Source organism: Arvicola amphibius, chromosome 15 (genome assembly GCF_903992535.2).
Source record: "Arvicola amphibius chromosome 15, mArvAmp1.2, whole genome shotgun sequence".
Classification (NCBI taxonomy): domain Eukaryota; kingdom Metazoa; phylum Chordata; class Mammalia; order Rodentia; family Cricetidae; genus Arvicola; species Arvicola amphibius.
This window is the reverse complement of record NC_052061.1, coordinates 32,511,080-32,532,531: the sequence shown is the minus strand read 5'-3', so window position 1 is coordinate 32,532,531 and position 21,452 is coordinate 32,511,080. Positions and strand designations below refer to the sequence as shown.

At 43.8% G+C, this 21,452-nt stretch overlaps 1 protein-coding gene across 2 annotated transcripts in view; it reads left to right on the top strand.

Moving 5' to 3' along the window:
• Positions 1-21,452, top strand: part of Prmt7 (protein arginine methyltransferase 7) — a 36,264-nt gene that overhangs the window by 10,866 nt on the left and 3,946 nt on the right. For both annotated transcript variants that reach the window (XM_038312689.2, XM_038312688.2), the window contains exons 5-14: positions 4,119-4,227; positions 8,289-8,401; positions 9,581-9,822; positions 10,007-10,187; positions 16,317-16,444; positions 16,994-17,129; positions 18,181-18,264; positions 18,707-18,754; positions 19,752-19,841; positions 20,536-20,697. In XM_038312689.2, the coding sequence (XP_038168617.1) occupies positions 4,119-4,227; positions 8,289-8,401; positions 9,581-9,822; positions 10,007-10,187; positions 16,317-16,444; positions 16,994-17,129; positions 18,181-18,264; positions 18,707-18,754; positions 19,752-19,841; positions 20,536-20,697 (1,293 nt within the window). The remainder of the gene's footprint in view (positions 1-4,118; positions 4,228-8,288; positions 8,402-9,580; positions 9,823-10,006; positions 10,188-16,316; positions 16,445-16,993; positions 17,130-18,180; positions 18,265-18,706; positions 18,755-19,751; positions 19,842-20,535; positions 20,698-21,452) is intronic.

The following is a 21,452-nucleotide window of genomic DNA, read 5'->3' as shown; positions in this document are numbered from 1 at the left end:
AAAGCACTCAAACATAAAATGAATAGGCTGGGCATGGTAGCACAGACATTTAATCCCAGCACTTGGGAGGCAGACGCAGGAGGATCTCTCTGAGTTTGAATCCAGCCTGATCTACATATGGAGTTCTAGGACAGCCAAGACTAAAAAGACACTATCCCAAAAAATGAGCAAACAATAAATAAAATGGGTAAAGTTAAATTTTTTTTAAAAGGTGTTTAGGGCTTGGAGAGGTAGCTTAGTAGTTAAAAGCTGTGTGTGGTGTCCACCAGAGAAGACTGCTCGGGTGTGGATCTAAGCCATATAAAGTCTTTATTAACCAGCCAGTGACAATGCTGGGTTGTTGTAAGGAGGCTGCTTGTTCGTTTCCCAGCTGCCCAGACTTCCGAAATAACCACACAGAAACTGTATTAATTAAATCACTTCTTGACCAATTACTTAAGCGTATTGCTAGCTAGTTCTTACATCTAGAATTAACCCGTCTCCATTATTTTATATTTTACCACGAGGTTTGTGGCCTACCGGCAAGGTTCCAGCATATCTGTCTCTGGCTGTGGCTCCATGGCTTCTCCCTGACTCTGCTGCCTTCTTCTTTCCAGCATTCAGTTCTGCCCTGCTCTGCTATAGGCTCAAAGCAGTTTTTTTATTCACCAATAGTAATCACAGCATACAGAGGGGAATCCCACATCACTGGGTGTTTAGGATTCCAGTGTAGCACTGATCCTTTCTTAGGGTGAGTTTGTAAATACAAAAACTATGTCTTAGGTTTACATACTTCAATAAACAAGAACAGCCAGACACAGAACTGTAGAAGCCAAAAAGTAAGGATAATACATTTAAAGATTTTTCAGAATTGTGGACTTTGATGGATTAGGTCTTTGTTTTTGTTTTGGCAGGTGCTACTGTCTATGTGCTGAGTTTTATAGTCTGAATGGTTCTTCCATCACGGAGTCAGTTGTGCTGAGGTCTGGGGGGCCTACAAAAGTCTTGGGCCCTATTACAAAGCCCCTCTGCTCCTCAGAGGACTGCCTAGTTCAGTTCCCAGTACCCATGTTGGATAGCTCACAACTGGTTGTAACTCCAACTCAAGGGATCTGATACCTCTGTCCTCCATGGGCACTGCACTCCAACAGACATATGCACACATACATGAAATTAAAAATATTAAAAAGAAATCTTTTAAAAATCTATTTGTGAATTCTATGATATCAAATCCTGAGTTGTTGTATATGAGAGCCTGCACTTGTGGATTTCACAAAAAACAAACAAACAAACAAAAAGGTATAATGCTGCCTTATTCTCAATGATCAGAAACTGGGACCAACCTAGACAAGTAGAGAGAAAAAGGTTGATTATGCATGTGTGTGCACACATGAGTACAGGTGCCCGTGGAGCCTAGAAGAGTGTCAATCTCTTATCTTGTAAACCGCCCTACAAGGGTCCCCTGGAAGAGCAGTATGGGTTTTAAAGCTCTGAGCTGGTGGGATAACCAGCTCCTGATTTTTTTAAAGTGTTGGTGCCCTCAGAGGCCAGAAGAGGGCATCAGATTGAGTTATGCATACTTCTAAGCTAACTAGTGTGGATACTGGGAATTGAATTCTGGTTTTCTGTAAAGCAGCAAGTGCTCTTAACTTCTGAGCCATGTCTCCTGCCATTCTGAATGTTTCTTATTGCTCTGTGTGGTGTACGACCTTCCTTTGTAAACCTGTGACTTTACTGACCATAGGAGAGCCACTAAAGAGCCCCTGGAGACGTGTCAGATAGGACATGACCCCAGCTTACTCTTTTAAAAGCAAGCAGGCTTTTCCTAGAAATTTCTAGCAAATCTCTCCTTGTATATAAAATTGGCCAAAATAATTGACAAAGGGGAACCTGTCTGATGAGCCAGATGGGTTCCTCACTTGAAGTCAGGTCCGTTTCTGTACAGCACCACCGTCCCTGTTCTGAAGGAAGGAAGACTGGATGTTGGGAAGTCTACTTCATTGTTTGTCTCTGTTCATGGCTGGGGTGAGATTGCTGTGTGTTTGGGTGTAGGTGGGTGCTTGTATGTAGAGGCCAGAGGTTGACAAAGTGTCCTCTGTCGTCACATTTTATAGCTGTGGGGCCACTTGAACTCAGAGCTAGCCAGTTAAGCTTGTATAGCTAAGCATATTGCTCCATGCCTCAGGGATCAAACCTGTGGCATATGTATATGGCAGAGTACAGTGCAACTGGGAAGGCAGGGACAAGCTTCTTTATTTTCATTTCGTCCTCCACTGGTAGAGTGGTCTTCTCAATATTCTATATGAAAATGCAGGTACAATTATACTGCTTTTGTGTCAGAAATAAGGTGTTGCTTATTTTTCGTAAAAAGCACTGGAAGAGGAAATGGAAATTGATGAAAGTTACCTGTAGACAGTGCAGATGGGACTGGGTGGGTGTTTGTCATGTTGGTTTTAATGTTAACTTGCCACAATTTTAATTGACTCACCTGAGTGGGAAGCTGCTCCTGAAGGATTTTCCCTCTTGTCTTGATGAGGTAGTGGGAAGGCGCGCCCTGATTGGTGGGCTGAGGAGAGAGAGGCTGTAAATGGTCAGAGCCCGAAGGGTTAGGGAAGGGGAGTGACAATGAGGTTGCGATAGTTTTAGAAGTTTGCACAAACTGATTGATGAAGGCTGAGGTTTGAGGCCAGAGACCACGTGTGAAAACTACATTTTAGAAATGATTATTTTTCCCCAGCTGAGTACATACATACATACATACATACATACTTATTTATTTATTGTGTTCTGCCTGCATGTATACCTGCTGCCAGAATATCTCATTATAGATTGTTGTGAGCCACCATGTGGTTGCTGGGAATTGTACTCAGGACCAGAAAATCTGCCAGTGCTCTTAATCTCTGAGCTATCTCTCCAGCTCCAAGTACATACATTCTTTCCAAAGAATATGAATTTTCTTTGTTATATGAAAAGCAAAATCATGTTCATGGTAGAAAATACAGACAAAGGTTTAGAAAAAAATGAAAATCTTCCATCATTTATTTTGTTTCCACTTTGTATTTATGAAAGTTTCTGTGTTTATGGGATAAAGCCGTGACATCCAGACTAGGCCGGTTGAAAAGCCAGGGCTAGAGGGGCTAGTGAAGGGCTCAGGAATGACTTCTGCATGGAGGACTTTGTGCTTCCTTGGTTGTGTCTGTGTGTTAGACACCAGGCTGTCCTCAAACTAACTTTCTGTGTAGCTAGGCAGGCCTTGAACCCAGATCCTACCTACACTTCCCAAGTACTGGGATTATGGGCATGTGTCACTGTTTCCAGCCTCCAGTTGGATTTGATATGGCAGATGGGGTGGGAAGGGTTCAGACTTGCCTGTGAATATTGGGAAGCATCATGTGGACTAAGAAGGGGGTGTGACTGGGAGAGTAAAGTGGAGGGTCCCATGTATCATAAGGAAATAAAGGCTGTGCTTTTAGTCTGGGTCAGTTCTGAAAATGAAGGTGGACTGGCCATACTTCAGCTGTCTTCCTTATCTCTGGAGACGGTTTTGTGGGAGAACTGTACTCTTAGCATCTTGAGTCAGCACAGTGACACTCAGTGCCCTACTAAGTAGTGCAGAATTCCTTCATTTTCACCTAGTGGGCATGAAGTGGGAGCTTCAAGGTACCTTGAAGTTAAACTTAATTCATCCCCCCCACCCTCTCTCTCTCTCTTTGAACAGGTGGGGGATATTGAGACCGGTTTTCACTCCATATAGCTCAGAGCTTAGGCTTCCCTTTAATTCATGATGATTCTCCTGCTTTACCATATTGAATTCTGGGATTAGACATGAGCAAACCACACCTGGCTGAATTTCATCCTTTTATGTTCATTTTCTTGTTTTTTTGAGACTGGGTTTCTTTGTGTAGCTTTAGTGCCTGTCCTGGAGCTAGCTCTTGTAGACCAGGCTTGCCTTTTTTATGTTCATTTCGTGACACACATTTAGAGACTAAAACATTTTTAGTGTCAATTATGGGGCCAGAATCAGGTACTATCTTGCTAGCTATGCATCTCGAGTAGGAAGTGGTTTGTTTGTTTGTTTGTTTTAGCACATGTCATTTTCACTTCCCGTCATCTCTCTCTCACCCTTCTCTGACTTGCAGGTCTTTAAACCTATGGCTGATGCTGCTGTGAAGATCGTGGAGAAAAATGGCTTCAGTGACAAGATTAAGGTTATTAACAAGCATTCCACTGAGGTGACAGTTGGACCAGGTGAGAGCTGTCCCTCCTGTGGGAAGCAGAGCTAATGAAATGTCACAGCAGTCACACACAGGAAAGAAACTTTCTGCTTTAAGTAAACGTAAGGTGGTAAAAAAAAAAAAAAAAGTCTTTATAGTGAAGTGTTTGAAAAAGTCTTTATAGTGAGATGTTTGAAGCTTAGAAAATTCTACATGTTCTTTGAAACTTGGAGAACACAGCTACAACATTTGGGGAAGAGGAAAGAAGCTGTGGCCATCACCAGTTTTTAAGATACAGTATTTTATGATTGAAGGATCTACTTAAAGTCAGTATTTTATTTTAAGTTTAATTTTGCCATTACCATCATCAGGATCTAATACAGTCCAGGCTGGCCTTGAACTCACTGTGTAGCTGAGGTTGGCTTTGGTCCTCCAGGGTACTATAATTACACCATACTTGGATTTCTTTTTTCTCACATTAAAAAAAAAAAATTACTGTGGGGATGGGGATGAAGCCACTGGTAGGGTACTTGTCTTGGGTGCATAAGACCCTGGGTTTGATCCCTCAGACCCTAAAGCTAGGTATGGGTAATCCCAGCACTTGGGAAGTTGAGGGAGAAGGAAGATCGTGGGTTTTGAGTCAGCCTGGACTACATAGCAAGACCTTTTCTAAAAACAACTCAAATTGGGAGCTGGAGAGATGGCTCAGAGGTTAAGAGCACTGACTGTTCTTCCAGAGGTCCTGAGTTCAATTCCCAGCAACCACATGGTGGCTCACAACCATCCGTAATGAGATATGGTGCCCTCTTCTGGCACGTAGCATACATGCAGGGAAAACTCTGTATACATAATTAGTAAATAAATCTTAAAAAAAAAAAACAACTCATATTGAACACTTCAATTCTTAGCATCAACATGGTAGTTCACAATCATCCATAACTGGTTCCAGGGCCTCCCATGCATTGGGCACAAAGCATGTGTGTCATGCACAGACATACGTGTAGGTAAAACACTCAAACATAAAATGATTAGATTTAAATCTAATTTTAAAAAATATTTTATATATTTTTTATTTTATGTGTATTGGGGGAGGCTGCTTGTTTGTTCCCGGCTTCCCAGACCCCAAATACTCACTCAGAAACTATTATTATTTGCAATACTGTTTGGCCAATAGCTTAAGCATATTTCTAGCTAGCTCTTACATCTTAAACTAACCCATTTCTGTTACATTTTACCATGAGTCTCGTGGCCTACTGACAAGGTTCTGGCTGGCGGCTACATGGCTTCTCCCTGACCCTGCCTACTTTCTTTATGTATCTTTTCCAGCTTGGCTATATTCTGCTAAGCCATTGTCCAATAGCAGCTTCTTTATTCATTAACCATAAAAGTAACACATATACATAAGGACTTCCCTCCCATATAGTATATGCATTGTTGTTTTGCCTATATGTATGTCTGTGTCAGATCTTGGAGTTAATAGACAGTTAGGATTGAAGTATTTTATTTTAATTTTGCCATTATCATCATTAATGATTGAATATGCATTCATTAATGCATATATACTGAATATATTGAATCATTAATGATTGAATATGAATCATTAATGATTGAATATGAATGAATCATATTGATTCATAATGAATCATTAATGATTGAATATGCATTCATTAATGCATATATACTTCAAGAATATAGTGTAGAGCCCAATATTATGGTGCGTGCTTATAATTCCAACACTTAAGATGATTGTGAATTTGAGGCTAACTTGGGCTACATAACAAGACTCTAAAACAATGTGAATATATGATTGTTGGGCAGATTTTGGCAAATTAAGGGACACTTGTAACCATGGTCATAATCAACACAATAGATTATTTCTTTCATGCTCAAAAAATTACTCACGACCCTGGGCACTCACGGATACCCTTTCTTTCAATTAAATTAGGTCATTTTTTTTTCTAGAATTTCAAGGAAATTTCAAATGAAATTGTGTATCAGTGTATGCTCTTCTGTGCTGGCCTCAAACTCACAGAGATCCACCTGCTGCTGCGTCCTCAGTGCTCGGGTTAGATGTGTGCACCACCACACCAGGCTCAACAAAGACACCAAACCTCACTTGAAAAGCCAGTACCCTTTTCTCTTCTTAAACATAATCCTCCCTCCCTCCCTCCCTCCCTCCCTCCCTCCCTCTCTCTCTCTCTCTCTCTCTCTCCACGTGTTTATTTGTTTTAAGAGGCAGGGTTTCTCTGTGTAATAGCCCTGGCTGTCCTGGAACTCACTCTGTAGACCAGGCTGGCCTCAGACTCATAGAGAGCCGTCCGCCTTTGTCTCCCGAGTGCTGGGTTTAAAGGCTGCACCATCACTGCCTAGCACCCATCTTAACTGGTAGCTTTCCCAGGTTTTTGTTTTGTTTTGTTGAGACAGATTCTCTTTATGTAGCCCAGGTTAGCCTCAAACACATTGGCCTCCTGCCTTTGCCTCCCAGGTGGTGGGACTACAAGTGTGTGCTGCTATGTCCACCACAAATGGCCTCCCCATTGCCAAGTCAAGTCTGCTCCGTCTCCCTTCTCTAGATGCCACAGTGTTGGTACTTCAGCATTCCATCCTTCCTGAAACTCTTTCCAGTTCCCAGTGATGTTTCCTAATTTTGGTTCTCCTTTTTCACTTCCCTTGATTTTGTTTTTGAGAAAGGATCTGCTCTGTAGTCTTGGCTAGCCTGGTACTTATTATGGGTGGCCTATTGAATGTTAGGGTTAGGCATATACCTTTGCTACTTTATTACTTTCCTTCTAATTCCAAATGTGAATTTCCCAAGGATCTGTTCTGAGACCTTAAAATTAGCATCTGAGTTTGGAATCTGTTCCTCAGATGGGTTACCCTCAGTATGTGTGGCGACAGGTGTTCAACTATCCACTGCATTCATGTGATAAGTTAGGACACGCTTGGGGTAATTGCCCTTCTTCAGGCTCCTCTGTACCCACTCCTAAATTCACACTCACTTGATAAATAACAGGCTCTAAGAGGTAGTTACTAAAATCCACTGGGTCATAAAGCTTTGTTTTTATTTTAATGAAACAGACTTGAATGGTAAATCATTTTAAGTCTCATAATCACCTTAAACTTAATTTAGGAGATAGAATTGGGAAGGTTTGATGATGATTGACAGGGAAGAGTCAAGAATTCAGCTGGTGTTTGCTGACTCTTCCTACTGGTTGTAAGACATTGTTCTTGTCGTTGAGGAATGGTGAATAGGGCAGTCCTAGACCTGATCATGATGTTCCTCTCTGTGCAGTGTGACAGGAGCTGTCGACTAAGGCGGAGGCTTGCGAGTGTGTGGGCGTGGGGTGGGTCAAGGTGGGACAGTGTGTTCCATCTGGAGAGAGAGTTACTGATTCTAAGCCAGGAGATGGAGTTTGCTTTTAACTTCCACTTTACTTTCCTAGATGTGTAAATAAAATGGACACATGAGCCCATGTGTGTGCCATAGGAAAGGTACTTTTCTACCCTTCGTTCTGCTCCTCGTTTCACAGTTGAGACTACTAACTTGGTGGTTAGAACCCAGCCCTCCAGGCTAGAAGTGGTGTCCAGTCCTTGTCTATAGGATTCCAGGCTCAGTTCTTGTTCTGCACTCAACCTCTCTAAACCACTTTAGTGGCTCTTTTTCAGTGTCAGCTGTGAAATTTGTCCTCTGTAGAGGGAAGACGAGTGGGCTTTGTTTGATGTAATTCGTGAGCCGTTAGAAGTGTTTACAGTTAATTCTCCATGATAAATAGCTCTTTCCAAGGTCTGTTGGCTCATTAAAAATTACAGTCATAGCAGTAATATTATGTTTTAGAGGTTTAGAGAGTAGTTGATTAAAGAACGCCTCAGAAACCCAAAGAGGGTGTCAGATCTCCTGGAGCTGGAGTTAGGGGTTCTGAACTGCCTGATATGGGTGCTGGGAACTGAGCTTGGGTCTTCTGCAGGAGCAGCGCCTTGCTATTTCCACTGAGTTGTTTCTCTAACCTCTGCTCTTTGACGTGGTAGTTAACATGTCTGTCATAAATACATTTCCTAGTCTGTTGCATGTTTCTGACTCTATTCACTTGTTTTTAGATGGTGACTTGCCGTGTCGGGCTAACATCCTGGTCACAGAGCTGTTTGACACGGAACTGATTGGAGAGGGAGCACTGCCCTCTTATGAGCATGCACATAGGCATCTTGTGCAGGTAAGGGGCTCAGGGCCTTCAGGAGTACACAGTCACTGCTCCACCATGCTCAGTACAGCCCTGCAGAATCTCTCTACACCCTGGGCCTCCCTTCGATTCCTGGCAGGCATCTAGCTCAGGTGGCAGTACGGCTGAGGTAGAGAAACTTTTGCTTTTAATTTCCAGCTGTGAAAATCCTCTCCACCGCTGGGTTCCCAAGCCTGATGATGGGCGGAATGAAAGGACGATTGATGTAAGAGGACCATTAGGCGGAGTAGAACCACAGCCAGGGAGGGGAGGTTAGCCTAGGCTGTTTAGGAAGACATTGTCTTCAAAATAATAATCATTTTATCCATGATGCACTTTCTCTTTTTAAGACATAGTGCAGGAAATAGTTCACTCTCCTGACACGGGAAGGAGGCCTTAGAAGTCATTTTCTGTCCACCAGCCAGCTCCCAAATAATGACACCGAGACTTATTAGTAATTATGAAAGCTTGACCCTTGTTCCTAATTAGCTTTTACAATTTAAATTAACTTTTTTTTTTTTGAAGACACGTTTTCTCTGTATAACAGTCCTATCTCTCCTGGAACTCGCTTTGTAGACCAGACTGGCCTCAAATTAATGGAGATCCTTCCTCTGCCTCCCAAGTAGTAGGATTAAAGGCATGCACCACCACCACTATCCAGGTTAACCTATAATTTTTAATCTACATTCAGTAGAGTGGCTTGACACCTCATCTCTCTGTACTGCCCATCCTCCTTCCTCTGTGCTGACAGGCAACTCTGCCTTTCTTCTTCCTAGAGTCCTCTCTGTCCCTGAAAATCCTGCCTAACCTCTTCCTGCCTAGCTATTGGCCATTCAGCTCTGTATTAAACCAATCAGAAGGCACCTTGACAAAGACACATCTTTTTTTTTTTTTTTTTTTTTTTTTTTTTGGTTTTTCGAGACAGGGTTTCTCTGAAGCTTTTTTAGAGCCTGTCCTGGAACTAGCTCTTGTAGACCAGGCTGGCCTCGAACTCACAGAGATCCGCCTGCCTCTGCCTCCCTAGTGCTGGGATTAAAGGCGTGCGCCACCACCGCCCGGCTACAAAGACACATCTTTACAGTGCAAACAAATATTCCGCAACAAATGCTAAAGCCTTTGACTGGGTATTTGACTTACTGTGACTGTTGTTGGTTTGTTTTGATATAAACTCAGGAGCACTGTGAAGCCGTGCCTCACAAAGCAACTGTCTATGCCCAGCTGGTGGAGTCCAGAAGGATGTGGTCATGGAACAAGCTGTTTCCTGTCCGTGTTCAGACTAGTCTCGGAGAGCAGGTCATCGTCCCTCCCTCAGAATTGGAGAGGTGTCCTGGTGCACCTTCAGTCTATGACATTCAGCTGAACCAGGTGTCACCTGCTGACTTTACTGTCCTCAGTGATGTGTTACCAATGTTCAGGTACCGTGGAGCCTCCTGGGGTGGCAGTGCTTTGAGACATTTGATCGGATTTCTCTTATGGAATGGAAACCTAGCTGAATCCACTCCGCATCAGTACCTTAGTTGGTCAGGTCTAAGTTTTAGAAGTTTAACAGTGGAGTGTGTGAGTTAAATTCTGCTTCAGTTCCTGAATATTCTTCCACAGCGTGGACTTCAGCAAGCAAGTCAGTAGCTCGGCAGCCTGCCATAGCAGGCAGTTTGTACCTCTGGCATCTGGCCAAGCGCAGGTGGTTCTGTCCTGGTGGGACATTGAAATGGACCCTGAGGGGAAGATCAGATGTACTATGGCGCCCTTTTGGGCACAGACAGACCCACAGGAGCTTCAGGTAAGAGGCAGGAGCTAAGCACATTTCATGTAAATCAGGAAACTTTGTTTTGTTTTGGTTTGGTTTTGGCCACTAGATCACTGTATCAGTCAAAGGCAAAGAAGCAGTTTTCTTTTGGGAAAACACACATGCACACACAGAAGCACAAGGGACTAGGGATGTAAGTCAGCGATAGATAGAGCACTTTCCTAGCCTGCATGAGTGCCTATACTACATCCTGAATGCTACAAAGAAAGTAATAATAAAAAAATAAAAATTAGAGAGCATGCAGGCAGTGGTAGTGCACGCCTTTAATCCCAGAATTTGGAGGCAGAGGCAGGAGGATCTCTGTGATTTCAAGGCCAGCCTGGTCCACAAGATAAGTTCTAGAACAGTTAGGGCTGTTATACTGAGAAATAGAAAAAGCGTAGCCTGTCAGTGTGCGGTGGACCTCTCCTCTCTGGGTGAGTTCATGGTTGACACCAGTGGCCACAGTGAGCAGCAGAAGTCTTAGTGAATTAGTTCTGATATTCCCCTTTGTCCTGGTATAACCCCTCCCCTCACCGCCTTCTGCCAGAAGTAATCCACAGGGTTCAGGTCAACTTGAAATGGAGAACTACAACTTCACTTCCTTTGGTTCAAAATCCACCTTCTCCAGCTTAGGGAATATAAGCAGAGGAATATGAACCACAAAATGGAAATCCAGATTACTCTTCAGCATATGATACATTTTTACCTTTAAACTGCTATGAAATAAAAAAACATAAATGAACTGCAATAAAATACTGTCTTTATATATTAGTAAATACAGTTCAGAAAGTTTGATGGTGCACCAGTGTTAAAGCTTGAGTGTGAACTGTCAGAACAGTCATAGAACACAGCATGGCTCAGTCCAGCCTGGTAGAAAATAGTAGATGCTGGAACCCTGAATACTTTTGCTTAAGGCAAACATGCAGAGTGACTCACATGTAGGATAGTCATCATATCTGTAATTTAATAGAAAAAGAGCAACAGAAAGGCCACCTGTAAGGACTCAAGTCATCCTGTGTCTTTAAGTGAACAAGGTGGCTCTATTGCAGACTGGTCAGTGTATTAATATTAGTATTGTTTTCTTGGAGTATGAGGATTAAACCAGTGGTTCTCAGACTTCCTAGTGATGTGACCCCTTAATACAGTTCTGTGTTGTGACCCCAACTATAAAATTATTTTCATTGCTACTTCACAACTAATTTTGCAGCTGTTATGAATAGTAATGTAAGTCTCTGATATGCAGATGGTCTTAGGCGACCCCTGTGAAAAGGTTGGACCCCCGGGTTGAGAACCACTGGATTATACATTTGGCCTCACACGTGCTAGGCAGGCACGCTATCACTGCATTACAGATATACCCAAGTGTCTAGCACGCCTTCATAGCCAGGCGATGATGGCGCATGCCCTTAATCCCAACACTTGGGAGGCAGAGGCAGGCTGATCTCGGTGAGTTTGAGGCCAACCTGGTCTACAAAGCAAGTTCTAGAACAGCCAGGACTGTTACACAGGGATACCTTGTCTCAAAAAAACAAAAATAAAAAACCCAGAAACCCAAAAATAAAGCCCCAAGTACTCCTTCATTGTTCATCAGTCTCTTACTGTGAAGCCTGGTCTGTCCTTGAACTAAAGGCAGTAATCCTCCTGTCTCAGTCTCTCATTCCTGTTGTTAGAAGCATGTGCCAATACCTCCAGTTGCCAGGCCTCCTTATGCTTTTGTTTGCTTGACACAGCATCTCATATAGCCCATGCTGACCTCAGACTACGTAGCCGAGGCTAACGTTGAACTCTGTCCTCCTGCTTCCCTCTTCTGGGCGCTGGATTACAGATATATATGTGTATCTCACTGTGGCCAACTTCTTTTTACTTTTTGAGACAGGATCATACTAAATTGACCGGGTTGGTCTTAAGCATTAGATCTTCATACCTCAGCCTCCTTAGTAGCTGGGAATACAGGCCTGCACCATTTGGCTTAGCTGCTCGGTATGTTTTCTCCTTGGATATAATGTCGGCTCAAGGAGAAAATATATGTAGCAGCTCTTGTGCTCTGGTCCCTGATTTACTACCTAGGCCAAAGGCTCTCACTGCTGTGGGGCTGCTGTTACTAGCCAGACCTGGGAGCTCCTCACTCTACCTCTTTCTAATTGTTTGACCTAAGGCAGCTGTGGGTCAGTCAGTGCATGTCAACTTCCTCTGCTGTCTTGGGCCCCATAGGTAGTGTTTGTGAAATTTCAAAAATGGAGTATTAGTACATTTTAGTTGCATGTCTTGAGAGAACTACAGTGTGTATTTTCTCCTTGAGTCTACATATAGATGTGCCAGGTAACCATAGCGATACCTAGAGTGCAGGGTCTTGTGTCCAGGGAGTGGAAGGGTAGGTGTGGGTCCCGTGTCTTCTCTTTCTAAACCACTGATAACTTTTATAATATTAGGAATTTGAAAACTGAAGGACTCTCCCTGATGAACTCACAAAACCACTTTGATCCCATTTAGCCTGCCTCACTTTGGAACAGAGATTCTGTCACCAGCTCTTAGCATCAGAACTCAGAAGCCTCCTTGTCTAGGGTTTATGGGAGAGGCAGATGTTAGGGAAGCACAAATTCCTCCAGTATAGGAAGGAATAACAAGGAGAATATAACTTGATTATCCTTTCTTACTGTATATGTGGCTTTTGGACTTTTAGTTTTTAGTCTTTGTATTTGAATAGACATCTTAGATGCCTGCCTTTTTGCTAAATTCAGGACCAAGTGAGTGAGCTATGTCCCAGGCAAGTGGAAGAAGCCTTATCTTCATTTGTATATATGCTCTTGGAGTCTGAGAAAGCCTAGTTTCCTTGGTTCCTGGAAATTGCAGTAAACAGGTGGTCACTCCATCAGAATTGAGCCGGGGTTTTTGTTGTTGTTGTTGTTTTTTTTTTTTTTTTTTTTTTGGAAAGAAGATCTTGCTGTATAGCAAGCTCACTCACACTACAAGGTCACTCAGACAGGCCTCAACTCACGCTCCTCCTCGCCCAGCTTTCTCAGTGCTTGGATTGCAGGTATATAGACACATTTAACTCAGGCACCAACTTTTTAGGATAGTTATTCTTCCTAATTTTTTCAAATGCTATTGCCATATTTTCTAAAAAACATTTTCTAAAAAATATTTTCTAAAAATGTATATACATTTACTTTGGGCCCAACCACCGAAAATAACTACCTTTCTTGGGTCTCTTGTTGTATTTTTATGCTGTATCATAGTTTTTTTGTTTTGCTTTGTTTTGTTTTTGTTTTTTTCTGAGACAGTCTTTCACTGTGTAACAGTCCTGGCTGCCCTGGAATTTGGTCTGTAGACCAGGCTGGCCTCGAACTCACTGAGATCCGCCTGCTTCTGCCTCCCAAGTGCTGATATTAAAGGCCTGTGCCACCACTGCCCGGCTTATAGTCTGTCATTTTTCATGTCTTTGAGTATTCTTCATAAATATTTAACCTATATCTGAACTGGACATTTATGTTGTTTCTGGGTTTTTGTTAGTATAAATCTGTTATATACATATTTATGTAAAATAGCTTCTTTTTCTTGTTTTCCTTATATGTAGGATTTTTGATAAGGATTATCACAATTTATTAAAGGTTACCTTGGACTCAAGTGAGTTTAGTGATAGAGTAGTTGCCTAACGTGTATAACTCTCTGGGTTTTAATCTCCAGTCCGAATCACTGTAAATCATGCTTCACAATTTAGAATATTCTAGTTCTTAAAAAAAATCAAAAACAAGAAACTTGACCTGGGTGATGGTGGCGCACGCCTTTAATCCCAACACTCAGGAGGCAGAGGCAGGTGGATCTCTGTGAGTTCGAGGCCAGCCTGGTCTACAGAGTTCCAAAACTACACAGAAAAACCCTGTCTGAAAAAACAAAGAAAGCAACAACAACAAAAAGCTTCATTTAATTCAAAGAAGTAAGCCAAACAACCTTTCTCTGTTATTTTAAATTTTTGTGTGTGTGTGATGCAGTGTGGTATGTGTCTGAGTTATGGTGTAAGTAGTGTACGTAGTTGTTAGTTAGTGTTGGTGTATGCATATGTGCCTGGAGGTGGGCCTGTGTGTGTGTGTGTGTGTGTGTGTGTGTGTGTGTGTGTGTGTGTGTGTGTGGAGTCAGAGGTCACTGCCCACCTTCAGTTTTTAGACAGGGTCTCTCTTAAACCTGAAATCCACTGATTTGGCCAGACCACTCAGGGATGCACCTGTCTCTGCCCCCTTCCTCCCCCAGGTGTAGACACCCAGCTTTGCAGTTCTCCCGTGGGTGCTGGGCACTTGGCCTCAGGTCTCCTTGCCCTGCAGCAGTCACCATCCCAATTAAGCCATCTTCCCTGGCCCCCATTTTCCCAACTTCTGTTTTGAAAACTTATAGAGTCACAGAATAAGTGAGAATGAACACTGATAGTGCCTTTGCTTCAGTTTATTAGTTGTTAATATTTCCCGTACTTGCTGTGTCTCTCTCTCTCCTCTCTCACTGCACACCCAGTTTTTGCTCAGTCATTTGACAGTAAGTTACAAACATCTAACTCTTGACTCTTTTTTTTTTTTTTTTGCAAACGGCAAGAGGTTTATTAGGAGTACACAGGTACCTGCCGGCGGCAAAGTCTTTTGGAGGACTTGCGCCTTGACTCTTTGATACTTAGGAGAATAAAGCAGTTTCACATAATCAAAATACCATCATCACACCTAAGAAAATTAACAGTATTCTATTCCATAACATCTAACATGGTTCAAAATAAAATTTCCTTAAATTGTCCCCAAAGATCTTTGATAGCTTTTGTTTTCCTTATCTAGGATCCAGTTATATATTGTGTATTATATTTGACCTTTCTGTGTTTTGAAGCTATTTAAAGACAGAAGGAAATTCTGTATATATATTAAAGCCTTGGAATATGTCCCAAGAGGCTCTTAGAGCAGGATTTCCCATGGGCTACTAGGACAGCCTTGGTTGTGAGTCAGAGAATTTTTCCTTCAAATGAAAGATGGCTTATAGTCCAGCAGGTGAAGGAAAGAGCTTTGGCGCTTGCGCTGACTAGTTTTATATCAACTTGACACAGGCTAGAGTCATTTGAAAGGAGGGAACCTCAATTGAGAAAATGCCTCCTTGAGATCCAGCTGTAGGGTGTTTTCTTAATTAGTGACTGATGGGGGAGGCCCCAGCCATTGTAAGTGGTTCCATCCCTGGGCTGGTGGTCCTGGGTTCTATAAAAAAAAAAAAAAAGCAGGCTGAGCAAGCTGGTAAGTAGTAGTACCTCTCCATGGCCTCTGCATCAGCTTCTGCCTCCAAGTTCCTGCCCTGATTGAGTTCCTGTCCTGACTTCTTTTTTTTTTTTTTTTTTTTTTTTTTTTTTTTTTTTTTTTTGGGTTTTTTGAGACAGGGTTTCTCTGCAGCTTTAGAGCCTGTCCTGGAGCTAGCTCTTGTAGACCAGGCTGGTCTCGAACTCACAGAGATCCGCCTGCCTCTGCCTCCCGAGTGCTGGGATTAAAGGCGTGCGCCACCACCGCCCGGCTCTGTCCTGACTTCTTTTAGTGATGAACAGCAATATAGAAGGATTAGCCAAAGAAACCCTTTCCTCCCCAAGGTTTTTTTTTTTGTTGTTTGTTTGTTTTGTTTTGTTTTGTTTTGTTTTTGTTTTTTAAGACAGGGTTTCTCTGTGTAGCCCGACTGTCCTGGAACTCTCTTTGTAGACCAAATTGGCCTCAAACTCAGAGGTCTACCTGCCTTTGCCTCCCAAGTGCTGGGACTAAAGGCATGGGCCACTACACCAGGCAACCGGTTGTTTCTTGTCATGGTGTTTTAATCAGAGCAATAGTAACCCTAACTATGATGGCACGGTTTTGTGAGGAGAGAGCAGAGCCTGCACTTGTCCTTTCTAAAGCTACCTTAGAAGGCCACCCCCAGTGATGTCTTCTAAAGTCAGCAGGGATCCAGAAAGCTTTTTGGGACACTGACTTCTCCGATTAGAATTTTTTCTTTATCTTTAGGGCCATAATAGGCACTTATAGTCTATGCCATATGTCTATTCAACTAAAGGCTTTGGGCCTTTGGATTGGAAGCACTGTTGTCACAGCTTAGTGAAAGCTGGCTCTCTACTCCTCATTTCAGTGGCGGGACCACTGGATGCAGTGTGTATACTTCTTGCCGCAGGAGGAGCCCATTGTTCAGGGCTCCCCCCGATGCCTGGTTGCCCACCATGACGACTACTGTGTGTGGTACAGCCTTCAGAGAACCAGGTATGCCTGTTGTTGGTGTGGAGCCATCAGAGTCATCAGAGTCTGCACTGGCGTAAACTCTCCGTTGGACAGACCTTGCAGAGATTTATATCAGAACAGAATGGAATAAGAGCAAGGGCCAGGGAGATGGCTCCGCGGGTAAAGGTGCTTATAGTCCAAGCTGATCCCCAGAATCCACATGGTGGAAGGAGAGAGCCTGTTCCACAAAGCTGTCCTCTGACCCCTGCATTTGTGCTGTGGTGCTCCTCAGCACACATGCCGTAATAATAATAATTTAAAAAGCAGAAGTTTGTAGCAGGAAATATCAGTGTGTTTGTGTATATGTAGAAACTGTTACGGATTGGTAAGTTCTGTTCAAATATATGAAAAGTATGGGATCACAGGGCTCTGTAGCCCCCGATGTGCTAGTGTCCAGACTCACCTAGACTCTTGTAGAGTATGCATGTGTCTTCCAGGGCCCAGGCTTAGCTCTGGTGCTCTCATTCCCTGTACCATGCTCTCGTGCTCTCCAGTTATCACTTATGTTTGGCTTTTCCCCTCCCTGCTCAGTGCTGATGAGAATGCGAAAGTCTACCAAGTGCGCCCTGTGTGTGATTGTCAGGCTCACCTGCTCTGGAACCGGCCTCGGTTTGGAGAGATAAATGATCAGGACAGAACTGACCAGTATGCCCAAGCCCTGAGGACTGTGAGTGTCCCTGTCTTTATGCTTGGGTCTTACTGCTGTGCTTATGCTGTGCTCTTACAGTTTTGTTTTGTCTTTCCTGTCGATATCTCCAACTGGCCTCATCTGGAGCAGACCCTGGAGAGCCTGAGAACTTGTTCTGGACTCTCCTTGTTCTCTGCTCTGTGAGAGGTCCCCTGGGTGTTTACCCTTCCCGTGAGAGCTCCCCTGAGAGCCGTTTCCCAGCCCACGCTTGTTGTGCTAGATACCATTACCTCTGTAGTCACAGCAGCTGGTGTGGGTGATCATACCGTAAGCTACACCTCTCCCATTTTCATCTGTTGTAAATCTGACCGTGCCGCTCTCTGACCTGGGGTTCAGTCTGGATTTCCCAGATGGCATTTAGAGGAGTCTCCTGAACCCCTGGGAGTTGTGTACAGAAATATGTCTGCACATGCATGCATTTTGTGGGAAGAAGACCTCAAGCTGCCATAAGTTCCTCTGCAATGGATCTGTGACCCATAAAGGCACCCTACCCTTTGAGGAGCCATGGGCCAGATGGGGAAGAGATCCGTTAACGTAGATTAGAAGGTACCTTCCCGGACCATGTATGCCTTTAGCTGAGCCTTCTGGCCAGGTGTGGAGGGTCTTTCCTAGCAGTGGGCCCTGGTGGGAAGAGTGAGTGAGTGCCATGACTGGTTACTGTGTGCTGAGAAGGCAGACATGGCAGTGTGGGGGCAGGAAGGAAGATGAGAATTGGTGTATTCCGAAATTTAAGGATCTGGAGAGAAACGGCTCAGTGGTAAGGGCCATTGTTACTCTTCCCTTGGACCCAGGTGTGGTACCTAGTACTCAGTTTGTGGCTCCAGTTCTAAGGAATTTGATGCCCCCTTCTGGCCTCAGTGGATTATAATCCATAGGAAGGCAAAATACCCATATGCATAAAATTAAGAAAAAAAAAACAGGAAAATGAAGCCTATGAGTGCAGCTGGGGGAAGGGCACCATGTCTGGTAGCTTGTCAGGAGGAAGCCCCTGGACTAAGGTGACCTCTGCTGATCCTGCTCTTTTCCCCAGGTGCTGATGCCAGGTGCCGTCTGTCTTTGTGTCAGTGACGGCAGTTTGCTCTCCGTGCTGGCCCATCACCTCGGGGCAGAGCAGGTACTGGGGTACGCTTTTGTCGTCTCTGTAAGGTTGTTCTTCTCTTTTCATTTTTAAATTTATTGTATTTTCTATTTTGTTGTTTTTCACTTTTTTTTAAAAAAAAAAAAGTTGACTCTTGATTTAGGGCCTGGTGTAGTTCAGGCATGAGTTTCTGTGGTCAAAGCCCTATGCAGATGTAGCTTTTGTTGGTGGAAGGGCCTTGGTTTGGGGGCTGAGGAACTTTACTGTTTCCATTCGTGGTCAGGAACCAAGTAATGGCTACCACTGGCAGGTACTGCAGCATAGGGTTCTGAGTTGGCCACCTTCCCAAGTGAATACCCAGGATAGCTGCTGTCCCAGGGAGGCAGAAAGGCCAGGCCATTGTTTTACTGTCTTCTTGACAGGTTTTCATCTTGGGTGTGTCTACCTTCTTTAAGTCCATCTCTTGTGTTCTCTTCAGGTGTTTACAGTTGAGAGTTCTGTAGCTTCCTATAGACTGATGAAGAGGGTAAGTGACAGTTGTTTCTGAATTCATGGGGGACTGTCGGCCCTGCCTCCTTGAGTCTGAGGTGGGTGACTTTGCAGTAGCATCACAACCAGGAACTTCCTGGCTGTACCTGCTACCCGGAGAGCAGCCTTTTGGCTTTGGGGCAGATATTTAATTAGTAGGATTTTTTTATGTATGTTTTGAGACAGAGTCTCACTATGTAGCCTTGGCTGGCCTGGAACTCCCTGTGTAAACCAGGCTAGCCTCAAACTCACAGAGATCCACCTGTCTCTCTCTTCCAAGTGCTGGGATTAAAGTTGTGCACCACCTTGCCAGACTTCTGGCGTCCAATCAGAAGCAAATGTTTCCACTCTACTTTTGGTTTTTGTAGTTGAAGAAGCTTAGCCTTTTCTCATTTCGCATAAGAATAAGAAATTAGCATCTTTGTGTAAGTAGAAGTAAGTGATTTGCTCCTGGGAGTAACTTACTCTTCCAAAACTGCAAGGCCTGTAATAGGTCCTGGATGATAGAAATCATTGGTTCATGACTTCTCTCATGGTCTATAGGAAGTGCCCAAAGAGATGTTTACACAAGCAGATGAAGAGGTATCCTAGAGGGGGCTGGAGAAATGGCTCAGCGGTTAAGAGCATTGCCTGCTCTTCCAAAGGTCCTGAGTTCAATTCCCAGCAACCACATGGTGGCTCACAACCATCTGTAATGAGATCTGGTGCCCTCTTCTGGCCTGGCCTGCAGGCATACACGCAGACAGAATATTGTATACATAATAAATAAAAATTTTAAAAAAAAGAGGTATCCTAGAGCCATTTGGCCAGAAAACTCAGCAGGGAAGGTAACTTTGAGAGGTGTTAGTTTTAACTTTTTAAGATGCTGCAGACTGAATCCAGGCCTCAAGCACACCAGGCAGGCTCTCTGCCATGAAGCTTCTGCTCAGTAATTGTTTTCCCCAGGCCCAAAACAATTTGTGAGCATAAAGATGGTTATATTCTTTCTTTTGAAGATCTTCAAGGCTAACCACCTGGAAGACAAAATTAGTATCATCAAGAAACGGCCTGAGTTGCTAACATCTGCAGACCTGGAGGGTAAGAAGGTGAGCCACTGGGGCTTATGTGAGTGGGGACAGAGTGACGCCATGGTGACCTAATCTCCGCCCTGTCGCCTTAGCTGAATGTTAGTGATGTTCCTGTTGCAGCTTGACCAACAGGGACCTCACCACTATGAGGGCGGGTGAGGGTTTGTATAAAGGCCCAGTGAACATAGCACTGGGCTCCTGTGCCTCTCAGATGAGAGCAGAATAGTTTGTTGAGGTTAAGGAACATGGTGTACCACCTCTCCTTCCCCCTTCAGGAAAGTCCTCTTTGAAGGGTTCTTTTTGCTCAGATCTTTTTACCCCCCAGAGCTGCTCACCAGGAACCTGGTTACTAAGCACTAGCTCTCTGCAGCCTTTTCTTTGTTTTGAAAAAGGGTTGTTATATAGACTAGGTTGATCTTGATCTCACAGAGATCTGCCTACCTCTGCCTCCTGAGTGCTGGGATTAAAAGCATGTGCCACCATGGCTGGCTGTGTTTAGCTTCTTGAGAAGCTGCTGAACTGTTGTCCGTAGTTGCTGGTTGTGCCTTTCCAAAAGTATGTGAGGTTCATTTTGTCTTCAGGGGCGTGCCCATCTGTTGGCTGAGTGATGATGAATGAATGACCTGGTGCATGTTCCTGTGAAATTGCTGAGCTGCCCTTCACTTGTTAGCCTCACTCCTGATACCTGACTTCTTCCTGTTTTGGTTGTCAGGTCTCCATGCTCCTGGGTGAACCATTCTTCACCACCAGCCTGCTGCCATGGCACAACCTATACTTCTGGTATGTTCGCACCTCTGTGGATCAGTACCTGGAACCTGGAGCTGTGGTGATGCCCCAGGCTGCCTCACTGCACGCCATGGTCGTGGAGTTCAGGGTAGGCAACAGGAGGGTGGGGAAGCTGTGTTCTTCAGAGTCGGTGGGTGCAGACTGAACAGCTTGGGCCCTGGTGATGGGCCTTTCTTTCCTGCATCAGTAGCTGCAGGATGGAATAGAGGAAGGCTACATTTTTATAAAGCAGTAATTTGACATATGAAATGGAAATGACTGTGTTGTCATTTTACAATTGCGGCTTATCAGAATAATTAAAAACATAAATTAGGTGTTTCAGGAGGCATGCTGTGCAGCTAGCTGTGTTCCTGTAGAGAACAGAGGCTGCGTTTGTTAGGGCATTCTGAAATGGGGACTTCTCTTTTATGCACGAAAAAATAGAAAAGCTTCATTTTAATTCTCTCATCAAAACAGCCACAGTCACCAAGTCATTTTGGAAAAGGCATTTTTTTATTGAAAGGATTTGAAATGCTTTGAACCTAAAATGAAGAGTGAATCATATTTGATATTCCTTTTATGAGAATGGCTCTATTTGTGGTACCCTCATGGCTCTATCACTTAATTTCTGGGCATTTTTTCTGTGTTATTTACCTGATGGAATTTCCCTATGGATTGTGACTCTCATGACTAAAGAGTGACTATAGAAAAGTTTGCTTATTTCCAGGCCCAAGGAGCAGGGCATGGAAGATGGACTGGCTAGACAGTGCTTTGGAGCCCTCTCCTGTCCTTTTATGCAGTGTTCCCAGGCTCCTAGAGGACTACTTACAGAAGCCTCAGCCTCATAGTTCTGGTTGATTGTCT